General features: G+C 35.0%; 1 protein-coding gene across 2 annotated transcripts in view; it reads left to right on the top strand.

Moving 5' to 3' along the window:
* Nucleotides 1-13,982, top strand: part of MINDY2 (MINDY lysine 48 deubiquitinase 2) — an 86,255-nt gene that overhangs the window by 36,381 nt on the left and 35,892 nt on the right. For both annotated transcript variants that reach the window (XR_009007659.1, XM_007166108.2), the window contains exons 5-6: nucleotides 6,828-6,930; nucleotides 13,430-13,572. Coding sequence is in view for 1 of the 2 variants with exons in the window: in XM_007166108.2 (XP_007166170.2) it covers nucleotides 6,828-6,930; nucleotides 13,430-13,572 (246 nt within the window). In the remaining variant the exon portion in view is untranslated. The remainder of the gene's footprint in view (nucleotides 1-6,827; nucleotides 6,931-13,429; nucleotides 13,573-13,982) is intronic.

Raw genomic sequence — 13,982 nt, 5'->3', positions numbered from 1 at the left:
ATACTGCGTGATCTAGACTCTGCCTCCTGTCAAGCTTCACCTCATGTAATTCTCCCACCTTTTTACTACCCTCCAACAACACCAGCTGCCTTTCTATTTTTCAGACATACCAAGCTCATTTCTAGCTCGGGTTTTTGTACTAGCTGATTGCCCACTGTGGAACACTGTTTTACTACCCTAACACATTGTTCTCCCAGATCTCCCCATTTCTAGTTCCTCATTATTCAGGTCTTAGGTCAGATATCACCTTGTTAGAGAGGCCTTCCCTTGTTGAAATTAGTCACCCTCTTTTCCCCCAGTCATTATCTAGAATTATTATTTATTTATTTACTTGATTGACTCATCTCCCAGTAGAGTGTATGTTTTTGTTTTTTTTTTAATTGATTAATTAATTTATTTCATTTATTATTATGTTTTTGGCTGCGTTGGGTCTTCGTTGCTGTGCATGGGCTTTCTCTAGTTGCAGCGAGCAGGGGCTACTCTTCGCTGCAGTGTGCAGACTTCTCATTGTGGTGGCTTCTCTTGTTGAGGAGCATGGGCTTTAGGCACGCGGGCTTCAGTAGTTGTGGCATGCAGGCTCAGTAGTTGTGGCTTGTGGGCTCTAGAGCGCAGGCTTAGTAGTTGTGGTGCACAGGCTTAGTTGCTCTGCGGCATGTGGGATCTTCCCGGACCAGGGTTCGAACCCGTGTCCCCTGCACTGGCAGGTGGATTCTTAACCACTGCGCCACCAGGGAAGTCTGAGTGTACGTTTTATAAGAGCTGGACCCTTATTTCTCATTGTTAAGAACAGTGCCTGGAACATAGTAGGTTCTCAATAGATATTAACTGATGGAATGAAACATGCATGCATGCATGCATGCATGCATTACCTATGGGGGGGAGAGATCATAATAGCAAGGATTTGGTAGTGTTTCTTCATCCCTGTCCTTTGGTAAAGGTAACTGGTATTCTGGGCAGTGAAAGGGTGGCTTACTGTAAGCAGGGCATCTGTATTTTTTTTGGCACTCTGTCTCTGAGAACATCACTGAAAAGTCTAAATATGTCCAGCATCTGAAACCTCCAAGGTGAGTCATGTTGGATCCTGGCAGATGGCAATGCCAGGTAGCCTAGATTCTTGAGGAGGATGAACTTATGACCTAAGGAACTTAAGCCTGAGTTCTTAAAAACTGGACTCAGATCATCCCTCTGACTGTATGTGTAGCTACATATTGCCTGGCAAACAGTTGAATTCATATGCTTAAAGAAAAAAAGGTACTCTAATATAGGACAGAAAATTTTCATCATACTTTTCTGGTCTACACAGTGGTTTTCAAACTCTTGGGCCTGAGAGCTGTGCTTTTTATCTATTTTACTTACTTGTTTTGTGACAGAAGGATTCTGATGCTGAGAAAGAAAACAGAACAAGGCAAAATCTGAAATCCATCGGTCTCTATGAAATATCTCTCAGAACTGGCTAGTTCTTTGTATTATGATTATGTGTACTGCAAATAATTATCTTGCAAATAAATGTCAGTCATTCTCTGGATGGTGGGCGGGCACCATAGTTCAGCCACGGGAAGGTGTTTCTCCTTTATTAATTGATAATTAACTCTTTAAGAGCAGCATTGGGGGCTTCCCTGGTGGCACAGTGGTTAAGAATCCGCCTGCCAATGCAGGGGACACGGGTTCAAGCCCCGGTCCAGGAAGATCCCACATGCGGCGGAGCAACTAGCTCACGAGCCACAACTACTGAAGCCCGCATGCCTAGAGCCTGTGCTCTGCAACAAGAGAAGCCACCGAAATGAGAAGCCCGGACACCACAACAAAGAGTAGCGCCCGCTCGCCGCAACTAGAGAAAGCCCACGTGCAGCAACAAAGACCCAACTCAGCCAAAAATAAATAAATAAATTAATTAATTAATTAATTTTTTAAAAAAGAGCAGCATTGGAAGTCAGATGACAGTGGAAATCATACATTCAATGTGCTGAAAGAAGACAAATGCTAACCTATTTCCTATTCCCAGAAAAATTATCTTTCAAGAATGGAGAGAAATAAAGTCATTTTTAGATTAATTAAGATAGTTTCCTGCCAGCAGACTATCATTAATGGAAATTCTACGCAAGGATTTTGAAAAGAAGGAAAGTGATCCCAGATGAAAGAGTGAATAGAGAGAAAAATAACATGATAAATATAAACGGTTGTTGACTGTATTAAATAATAACATTATCTTTTGGGGTTTAAAAAACATTAGCATATGCAAAAATAATAACAAGTTGGGAGAAGGGTAAAATATTCTAAGGGCCTAGAATTAATTGTTCAAGAAGAGAGTATTAACTTCTGAATTTGATATGATAGGGGTAGATGTGATAGTTCCTATAACTTCTCTGTCCAACATGGTAGCCAACTGTTGCTATTTAAGCTTAATTAATATTTACTTCTTAAGTTTCACTAGACACATTTCAATTGCTCAGTAGCCACGTGTGGCTAGTGGATGTCTTACTGGGCAACAAAGATTTGGAATATTTCCATTATTACAGTGTACTCTATTGGATAATGGTCTTTTGGAGTAACCGTGAAAAGAATAGAAAACATAGTGGATAACTTCTATATTAGTAGAAGGGGGAAAATTAATCCTAAAAGAAGGAAGAAAGGGAGGTAAAGGAATGGTAGATTTAATAAATTCAAATATATGAATAATTATAGTAAGTGTCGATAGGACTAAATGCTCTAGTTAAAAGACAATGATTCTGAGGCTGGATTAAAATATATATAGTTGCTGTTACAAGAGACATATATAAGACAGTCTGAAGTTAAACACAAAGATTGCAAATAAAAAGAGAAAAAAGAGATGCCATACTGTTGCTAATCAAAAGAAAGCTGGTGTATCTATAGTAATATCAGAAAGAATAGACTTTTAAGTCAAAAATCATTACTAATAATAGAATGTTTAATTTGCCAAGGAGATATAATCATTTTAAATTTGTATGTGCCTGGAGACACCTGGAAAGTAAATACCCTGATTGACTGTTTATTCCTTGGACCCATGGGAATTGCCACAAAGAATAAAGGTCAGTTTTTAACAATGGAAAACAAAATTTGTATGCATCTAATAACATAACCTCAAAGTACATAAAGCAAAATTTAACAGAATTATAAGAAGAAAGAAATTGTCATACTGGGAGGTTTTAATATACCTTTCACTGTAATTGATAGAAGCAGAAAAGAGAACCTAATGAACATACATTCTTTAAAAACAGTTAATGAACTTTTTGTTTTTGAATAATTCCAGATTTACAGGAAAGTTGCAAAGATATTATTCAGAATGCCCATACATGCTTCTCAGTTTCCCCGAATCTTACATGACCATAGTACATGTGTCAAAACTTACAAATTTAGTGTTGGTACATTACTGTTAACTGTATTAGTCTTCGCATTTCACTAATTTTTTCACTAATTTTTTTGTTGTTGTTGTTCCAGAATCCAATCCAGGGTATCACATTGCATTTTAATCATTGTATCTTCCTAGTCTCCCCTTGTCTCTGCCATTTTCTCAGTCTTTCCTTGTTTTTTATGAACCTGACTATATATTCTTTTCATCCACTCATGAAATTTACAAAAATTGACCTAATGCTGGACCATAAAGCAAGTTTCAACAAATTTTTAAGGATTTAAAATATATGGGGCTTCCCTGGTGGCGCAGTGGTTGAGAGTCTGCCTGCTAATGCGGGGGACACGGGTTCGAGCCCTGGTCTGGGAAGATCCCACATGCCGCGGAGCAGCTGGGCCCGTGAGCCACAACTGCTGAGCCTGCGCGTCTGGAGCCTGTGCCCCGCAACGGGAGAGGCCGCGATAGTGAAAGGCCCGCGCACCGCGATGAAGAGCGGTCCCCGCACCGCGATGAAGAGTGGCCCCCACTTGCCGTAACCGGAGAGGGCCCTCGCACGAACCGAAGACCCAACACAGCCAAAAATAAATAAATAAATAAATAAAGTAGCTATAAAATATATGAAGTACAGAATAGTCTCTGACCACAGTGCAAGTAAACTAGAAATCAGCAGAAAAAAACAGTAGGGACTGTCTGGATCGAAAAATCATAATGAAACTTAAAGTATATTTTAAACTACACAACAACTAAATCTATATCAAAACTTGTGAGATTTAGCTGAAACAGTTTTTTTTTTTAGCTAAAACAGTTTTTAAAGGGGTTTTTAAAGCCCTAAAATCGAATATTAAGGAATAATGAGACTGAAAATTAATGAGCTTTATATCTATCTTAAGAGCAAAAGTATTAAAATAGAAGGTAAATATATAATAAAGAAGATTAACAAAGCTAAAATTCTTCAAAAAGGACTTGAAGAGACACTTCACAAAAATGGATACCCAAATGACCAGTGAACGTATGAACTAGTCATCAGGGAAATGCAGATTAAAACGTAAATGAGATACGACTACACACCCATCAGACTGGCTGACATTTAGAAGTCTGACAATACTAAATACTGGAGAAGATATGCAGTATAGAGAATTTTCATTCCATGCTAATGAAAATGTAAATTGACTACCTCCTTTGGAAAGCAGTTTGGAGTTACCTAGTAAAGTTGAGGATAAGACTCAAGAATTTGACAAGGCAAATTCCCTAGAGAAACTAGATTTGTGAAACAGGATAAATGTACAGGAATGTTCATAACAGTATTATTTGTCATCGCCCCAAACTGAAAACAACTTGAATAGCCATCAAAAGATGAATGAATAAATGTATTATAGTATATTCATACTATGGAATGCTATAGTACAATGGAAACAAATAACAGCTGCATACCACTACATACAACTACCTAGTATGTTATATTTTTGCTTATTTGGTTTATTGTTTGTCCTTTCTCTAGAATATAAACTTTATGAAAGCATAGACCATCTATTTTATTCACTGCTGAGTCTTCAGTTTCTCTAACAGCACCTGGTGCATAGTAGTGCATAAAAGGCATCCAAATGAATTAACTGAATGAAATATTAATGTAGAGATCCTGCCTATGAAATTTGAAATCTTTGTATTTTTCATTGCTAGTCTATAGTAGTACAACTGATTTTTATATATTGATCATGTATTTATTATTCTAGGTGTATTTTTATGTATTCCTTAGGATTGAAAATTCAGTTCTTTGGAAAGACAATGAAGTTGAGTCACTAAAGAAAATTGCTGTAATCAGTAAAGGTGTTACAAAAAATAATGAAAATGTAAAGGGATTGTGCTCTCAAACTGCTTCTTAAGGGTCTAAGTTTTCATTTTAAGTAAATGAAAACTGAAAGGCATATTCTTTTGTGTCATTTACCTAGAATCATAGCCAAAAGATCCACTTTCAAAGAAACGGCCTTATTTGGCTCTGTATCAGAAGGTTGACAAGTGAATACATTTGTGTGTTTTAAGCTAACATGAACTGTTTAAGATATGTATGTAACATTTTCCACAGTTTCCTGCTTTAATTTATTCAATAAACTGATCTTTAGCCAACCGTCAGTCCCACTTGGATGGTTAAGAGGCTTTTACCATCCTTGAATTTTGCAGGAACAAAGAAAAATTATAACCTAGAGAAGTTGTTCTCAAACTTTGCTAGGCAGCAGTGGAATGAAAACTTAGGCACTTGAGAAACAACTTGAGTTTTGAATTCTTTTAGCTTTTTAAAAAGCTCCCAGTTTGAAAACCACTGCCCTTACTATTGTGCAGATCTGTCAGTTCTTGTGGTATTCAAAGAGTAAGTATTCATGAAGATCATTTGGATGTGGAAAGAAAACATTGCCTCTCTTTTTTTTTATCGCATTGTATTAATTTGTGTTAATTAATATATTAATTAATTAAGTACATGTAATAATTTACAAATAAATATATTTTAGGGGTGGGAGGGCAATCAAAGTAAGTTGTTTAGACAGCAGATATCTGTTTTGCTTCAATAGTAAAAGCAAAGTATATGGAAGGAGAGTAGAGATGCCCAATTTTATTTTCCTATACCTTAAAACTTTGAATTTATTTTTCTACTGTACCTTCACAGACAAAGATCAAATAAGAATCATGAGGCAAATATTTTCCCTTATTAATATATATTAACTTTTCTTTAGGAAAATAACATTAGTTATGTCTGCTCATATCTCCACTATGCTAGGAACTAAGTAACAAATAAAATGGGAAACCCTGTTTATCCCATAAATTAACATCTTTTAGATTTGCCTTGCTTTACAATCTTTTTTTTTAATTTTTTAAAAATTTTATTTATTTATTTATTTATTTATGGCTGTGTTGGGCTTTCTCTAGTTGGGGTGAGCGGGAGCTACTCTTTGTTGCGGTGCACGGGCTTCTCATTGCAGTGGCTTCTGTTGTTGCAGAGCATGGGCTCTAGGCCAGCGGGCTCAGTAGTTGTGGCTCGAGGGCTCTAGAGCGCAGGCTCAGTAGTTGTGGCACACGGGCTTAGTTGCTCCACCACATGTGGGATCTTCCTGGACCAGGGCTCGAACCCATGTCACCTGCATTGGCAGGTGGATTCTTAACCACTGCACCACCAGGGAAGCCTGCCTTGCTTTACAATCTTAAGAAATAAAGTTGCATATAATAATTCCATTTTATTATTTTTTGCATAATTGAAATATGGCTAAGCAATATTGTTCATAATACGTTATTGTGAGCCATAAACAAAACTGGAAACTGTTGGGTGTTGATTTTAGTGCTGATTTTCTTTTTTCATAAGTAATACTTTTATATTTAGTATTATATTAGAATAAAACCCTCAAGAGTTATATGGGTTTCTTTGTTATTGTTTTTAATTTTATCATGATTAGTGAGACAGTTGTTTGTTTTGCAGATTGATGACATTGTAAAAGCTGTTGGTAACTGCAGCTACAACCAGCTAGTGGAGAAGATCATCTCTTGTAAGCAGTCAGACAACAGTGAGCTGGTTAGTGAAGGTGGGTGAGTGTTGCTATTATCTGACTTACTCCTGGCAAAGTAACTTGTCTTAAAATTTAATATCTTTCAAATGTCTTAAATACAACTTCTAAAAAATAAAAGTGATTCTACCTGTGAGAATTAAAAGAAGTAATTATTCATAAAGGTACCAGTGAAAGGTTTTTCCTAGAACCCTTTTTACTTGTTTTGTAAAATCACTCCTGGATTCTAATAAAAGTCTTTGGAATCACTTGCTATCTTTGATATAATCAGTTACCCAAGGGTTACTGATAATTACTCTTTTAAAAAAGAGTTATTATTTGGGAGTACTGAGGGAACTTTATAATTCATCCTGAATACTTCTGTTGACTGAGATGCGTATTATGGTACTCAAGTGTTCATTTTAGTAGAGCTCTACCTTATATTTCAGTACAATATAGTATATTAAAGCTCTATTCTGGATCAGAGTACACCTTTGATCATCAGTTTCCCTAATCCTTAGCTAAAATTAAAAATTGCTAAATTCATCAACATAGAAGTGTTTTTTTTGTGTTTGTTTGTTTGTTTGTTTTTTAAGCTGTGTTCCAGTCAGTGAAGGGAAGAGCAGATTTGAAACCAGAGTGCTTTCAGGAACCATAGCATTTGGGTATAACTTCACCATCACCCACTTCACTTTTTCATAAATGTACACAAATACTGAGACTGCTGTTCTCCTCAGTTTGAAGGGTTAACAAAAGAAAGAGAAATCGTGAGAAGCAGACACACAGTTCTTTCACATGAGGTATAATAAAAATTTATTATCGTCACTACATTTTAAAAAATTAAAACCAAATGACTACAAGAGTACCTAAGAACATATGAAAGAAGATGTGTACATGAATCTCATACTATATTGATTAATAAGAACCCAACTAATTACACTACTCAATTATCCAGAAGTTTAACATGTTTATGCAAGAGGCCAGTAGCAGGAAAATACACAGTGTGTTAGTTGAGGCTCATCTAGTCTTTTACTTGCAATAAACACACAGATATTCAGTGATATTGATCATTGATTTGTGTGACGCCTCTTTCACTACAACCTAAGGCAGCAAAGTTTAAATTTTAGGGGAGAGAGGAGCAACAAAAGTTGTTACAAAAAATGTTTTCCCCCAGTTAACAAAATTCCACTCACTAGAACTTTCCATTCTTTATCCAAGCTCTCATTACTGTAAATATTCTTAGAAAGCAGGCTATAAAGAAAGTATCCATCTGTGGATTCCTACTTTCTCAGTAACTTTCAGTATGCTATTCAATAGTAATTGAGAGAACAGTAGGGTCCAGAAAGTGTTAACAGATGGAATGATAGCCAATAAGTGATATTTGGATGAATATATTTATAAGGTAAGAAGCTATGGGAAACACTAATGTTAACAGCATTTTCACCAAGCTAGGCTGCAATGTAACAGGGGTAGGACTTATTACACTAGCAGAATGAACAACAACCAAAAAACAGTCCCTTCATCACTTCTCCTTTTTCTCAACGTGGTTTTACAACTATTATTATTATTTCTCTGGTATTGAATCCCTGGGATAACAAAAAACTATAGCTAATTTGTATAGAATTGATAACTTGAGAAGAACATCTTGGTAAAAGCAAGTAGGAATCTTCCTCTTTAGTGGTATAGAATTTTCAGGTAATATATATCAGAGCTGATTAATTCCTTGATATATAAATTTCGTAATGGTGAAATTCTGCTTATCATATTTCCATACATAGTCAAGGAAAAATTATATATGAAATTCAGTACAATTAAAAAGCTAAACTAGTTTTTTGTTTATAAGAAATTACAAATATGTAGTCTGTTTGAAATAAGTATTCAATCCCAATGACTACTTGTATAAGGCACTATGAAATCATTAAGGAAGTAAAAGGCCACAATGGACATTTTTTCTTATATAATATAGCAATTAGCTTTTTTTCCATTTTCTTCATCATATTTCCTTGGGTATATTGTTCAACCAAAGTAGTCTGCTTTCTTTTTCTGTTTAGCCTACAACTGTAACTTTCCTTCTGAATCATAAAATATCCCAAAGTGGTTTATTTCTAATCCTTCTTTATTAAAAATTATTAAACTTTGGTCTTAGATGATTTTTTAAAAATTCAAATATTTTATCTCCATAAGGTGCAGAATACAGGAAATATGTTTACTATCATTCTTTTTTGATGAAAAAGAAATATTATTTAGTTAATAGTCAAATAGAATTAGATATTCTTTCAACTTCTTTCAGAGAACATTTATTTTTTTCTGGTGGCAGTACCTTGTAAGTAAAAGTACAGAACTTTTACATGTACATAGAATATTTATTATTTGCTACCTCTTTTGGATATTAATACTTTTTTGAATCAAGTTATAATGATGGGTTGTGGCATGGCAGCAAAAATCAACAAGGAAAAAAATAGCACAGTACCAGTTTCCAGACTTCACGATAACTGGTCATTTAATTCCAGAAGATCTCTCAGGAATAATTTCTTCTTTAACAGTTGTTTCTAGGTAAAAAAAAATATGCTTAAGGAAATTATTCCAGCATATTCACTTATTCGAGCTCACTTATTGAGCTTTTATTATGTGCCATAAACACTGAAGATTATAGTTTGAGTTCATATTATTTTTGATTAAATAATATTGATTTCCTTTTCTTTTTCTTTCTCTTTTATTTTGGAAAAACTCAAACCCATAAAACTGGAATAGCACAATGAATATATGTACCTATATACATATTTGTACATATATATGTTTCATCTAAATTCACCAATTATTAGCATATTGAATTTTTACTTTCTGTATTCACACACACACACAATTTTTTTCCTAAATCATGTGACAATTAATTGCAAATATAGCACTTTATCTATTAACTCTCCAATATTTGTCTCCTAAGAACAAAGAATTTTCCTATGTAATCACAATGCAGTTATCTCAGGAAATTTAACATTGATACAATACTATTATCTAATATACTGTTTATATTCAAAATTCCCCAGTTGTCCCAGTAATTCCCCTTATAGCTTTTAAGTTTTTTCAGTGTAAGTTTCAATCAAGTATCATTTAATTATCATATCAATTTAGTCTCCTGTAATCTAGAACAGAAGATCCCTATCCTCTTTTCTTTTCTTTTTTTTCTTTTTGGTCTTTTGTGGTATTTACTTTTCTTTATAGTCCAGGCTAGTTGTTTTATAGAATAGTCCTCAATTTGGATTCATCTGATTGTTTCCTCATTAGTAGATTTGGGTTATATATTTTCCACGGGAATACTACATAGGCGACATTGTGTCTTTCCTAATGCATCAAATCAGGTGGCACATGATGTCTGATTATCCCATTGGTGGTGATGTTCAAATAGGATTAAGGTGATATTTACCAGATTTTTTGTTGTTGGAAAGATGCCCTTTGCCATTTGTAATTAATAAGTAATCTCTGATATTATGTTTTGAAACTCCATAATTTGTTTAGTTATGAAAAGTTGAAACTAGATTAGGCTTTTGAATATTCCACTAAAATCACACAGGTGTCACTGTTTACAAGTTGGTAGAAGAATTAGGAAACATTTTTCTCTCTAAGTCTAAATTAGTCTACGCTCTAAGGTTTGGGGAAAAATAAATTTCTGTTTGCATTTATAATAATCAGCACTAAATTTTATAAATTAATACCAGTTAAGTTCCAGTCTTCACTTTGCCATAACTAGTTTTATGTCCGTGAGCAAGTCACTTATTCTCTCTGAATCCATGTCCTGTTCTCTAGAAACAAGCAGCTGAGAAAGACTTTTCTAGTGTTAAACTTTTGAATTTCATACATGAAAGTAACATTGTGCTGTATCTCCACTGAATTTTTGTATCTTTTTGAAAGGGTTTTGTAGAGAGTATGTTGTATGAATGAGGTAAGGGAGGGACATTTAGAAACATCTTTCTGAAGGAAGTGTTTAGTTACATGGATATTATAGACAGCAGTGGTACTTCTCAGCACAGGCATAATGCTTACTTTTTAAATGCTATATAATAGAAAATGCTTTAGTATATAACTAATACATTCTACTCAATGACTTAGTATTTAGCAAAGTAATGATAATAATTGAGGACGGGTCTTATGGTTAAATGAATAAAACCAGGAAGTTGCAAATGAGCTATAAATTTCCTTTGGCTGTGGCCTTCTGTATAACTTTTTGTACTTCCCGTCCTACATTACCAATTCCTTGGAATAGTATGATATATTGGTAACTTTTTACAACCACTTTGCAGCTTGAAGTGCTATGGCTTGACACTAAAAGTGAGGGAGTGGAATAAATCTATATTATGCAGCTGCCTCTGGCCCTACCAAGTTTCTACCAAGTTTATTTTCAATTTTTTGTTGAGTCATCAGTTTCTTAACACAGATTCATCTTTGCTCCCTATATCTGCACCTCCCTGCTCACTTACAAAACTTTTTAGAGCATTCTCCTCCCCCCTATTCCTTTTTTTTCTTTTTTTTTTTTTTTTAAAGTTTAATTTGTATTTATTTATTTATGGCTGTGTTGGGTCTTCGTTTCTGTGCGAGGGCCCTCTCCAGTTGTGGCAAGCGGGGGCCACTCTTCATCGCGATGCGCGGGCCGCTCACTATCGCAGCCTCTCTCGTTGCGGAGCACAAGCTCCAGACGCGCAGGCTCAGCAATTGTGGCTCACGGGCCTAGTTGCTCCGCAGCACGTGGGATCCTCCCAGACCAGGGCTCGAGCCCGTGTCCCCTGCATTGGCAGGCAGACTCTCAACCACTACACCACCAGGGAAGCCCCCCCCCCCTATTCCTTTTTAAAGAAAGGGAGCAAAAGGAGGAAGGAAGAGAAAAAAGGAAAGAGAGAAATATAGGCTTTTAAAATATTTATACAACTGATTCTCATTATTACTGATAGTTATGTTCCATGAAGTTGCTGTGAACACTGAATTAGTGAATACCAAACCACTGCTCATAGGGGAAAAACAACATTAGGTTCCTGTGAGCCTCTGGTCACAAGATTTTCATCAACTTATCAATATATAACCTTGTTTTTTGTGTGTTTCTGTTGAGAGACACCTTATTTATTTATTTTTTGTAACATCTTTATTGGAGTATAATTGATTTACAATGGTGTGTTAGTTTCTGCTTTATAACAAAGTGAGTCAGCTATACATATACATATATCCCCATATCTCCTCCCTCTTGCGTCTCCCTCCCACCCTCCCTATCCCACCCCTCTAGGTGGTCACAAAGCACAGAGCTGATCTCCCTGTACTATGTGGCTGCTTCCCACTAGCTATCTGTTTTACGTTTGGTAGTGTATATACGTCCATGCCACTTAGAGACACCTTGTTTAATATATATTACTGATTCAGTAACATTAAACTCATATCCAACAGCTCTGTAACTCATGCCTGGCTGAAGCTGCAAAAATATGCGTTGTCTCTATAAGGCACATCACAGCCTTTGTGTGCTTAGGAACACTAGCTTCAGCATTATGCTTGGGGGCCATTTTACACAGTAAAAATCACTCCAAAGAAACACAGAAATTTCACAAAATGTGAAAAATGTGGCATTAAATAGAATGTGAAAATGACATTTGTTCACAGTATGAGAGCTGAAACAAGAAGGTGACACACTATTGCCTATTTTGACTTCAGTGGGGATTGTGTGTGTTAGGTGACTCAATTTTTTTGCTGCTTTGCACATATTCAGGAATGACCCTGAAATTGCAACAAGTATTGATTTTTGGAGTTATAAATTTTAGATAGTAGGCAAATTAGCAGATATGAACCCGTGTGAATAATGAGGATCAACTATATGTATAGCTTTTAAATTAAACCCCAGAAGGTTTCTTTATATTTCATTATGTTTGAAAACAGAAGAGATGATTTCTATTTCTGAACTTGATATATCTACATAATGAGTAGCATATGTTGGAGGAGATTAGGATAAAAATATCATCAGTTACCGCACTGTTTTCTGTTCAGTTTTATGCCTACTTTTAGTTTTAAGGCAAGAATTGAGCAGTTTGTGAATTGAAAATTATCTGGGATCTTTGTCAAAATCTTAAGCAACTCAATTTCTTGAGGCTACTTTTAATTTCTAAACACCTACCCACTGGGGAAGTAGTTGTTAACTTTTGCCCCTACCCACTTTTTAAATTGCTAACCCTTACCTTCTTATTGTTTTATTGGGTTTTAGTTTTATTGTGTGTGTTTCTTTTATTGCAAGGCACATGAAATCCTTTGCGGAAGTAGGTGTGGTATAAGTAAATACACTTATTGATAAAAAGAATTTCAGATAACTGTTTCTTTAGCCTGGAAATGTCTATAGACACATCTTCCATCGCAGAATTAGAAAAAAAAAAATCTCCAATTTAGGGCCATCATGTTATAGTAGAAAGAGTCTTATTTTGATTGGCCTTTCTTCATACTTGGAACACAGTGTAAATAGAAAAGCTTTTAAATTTTGAAATTATTCTTCCATCTAATATTATGCATTGGTTCCTAGGCTTTGTAGCTGAGCAGTTTCTAAATAACACAGCCACTCAACTGACATACCATGGATTATGTGAACTAACTTCAACGGTTCAGGAAGGAGAACTTTGTGTGTTCTTTCGGAATAATCATTTTAGCACCATGACCAAATACAAGGTATGATACAGAAATAGCTACTGTTATTCTAAGCTAAAGGAGCTTGATTTAGAGATGTCTTATGATCTGCTTCAAAATAAAAAATTTTAGCATAATATTCTTTAACCATCAAATTATGAAGGTAATAATTAATTCTTTAGGGTGGAATGGATTAGCAATTTGTTACTTAAAATCAGTTTTTTGTTTTTATTTAGGTCTCAACTCCATTTTCACAGATTACCGCATTAAAATGTATTTATTATTTTCTTTCTAAGAAAAAAAAAGATAAACCCTAGAGTTAGAACTAGGATGACTGCTAATGATGGATGTTTACATTTGCGGGCTAAAGGAGTTTAGAGAAAGAATCAAGATTTGTCTTTATGATAGTGTTTCTATTATTAAGTTATCAATGTGACTTTAAATTCTTTTTA

Source organism: Balaenoptera acutorostrata, chromosome 3, assembly GCF_949987535.1.
Source record: "Balaenoptera acutorostrata chromosome 3, mBalAcu1.1, whole genome shotgun sequence".
Classification (NCBI taxonomy): domain Eukaryota; kingdom Metazoa; phylum Chordata; class Mammalia; order Artiodactyla; family Balaenopteridae; genus Balaenoptera; species Balaenoptera acutorostrata.
This window is presented reverse-complemented; position numbering and strand designations above follow the sequence as displayed.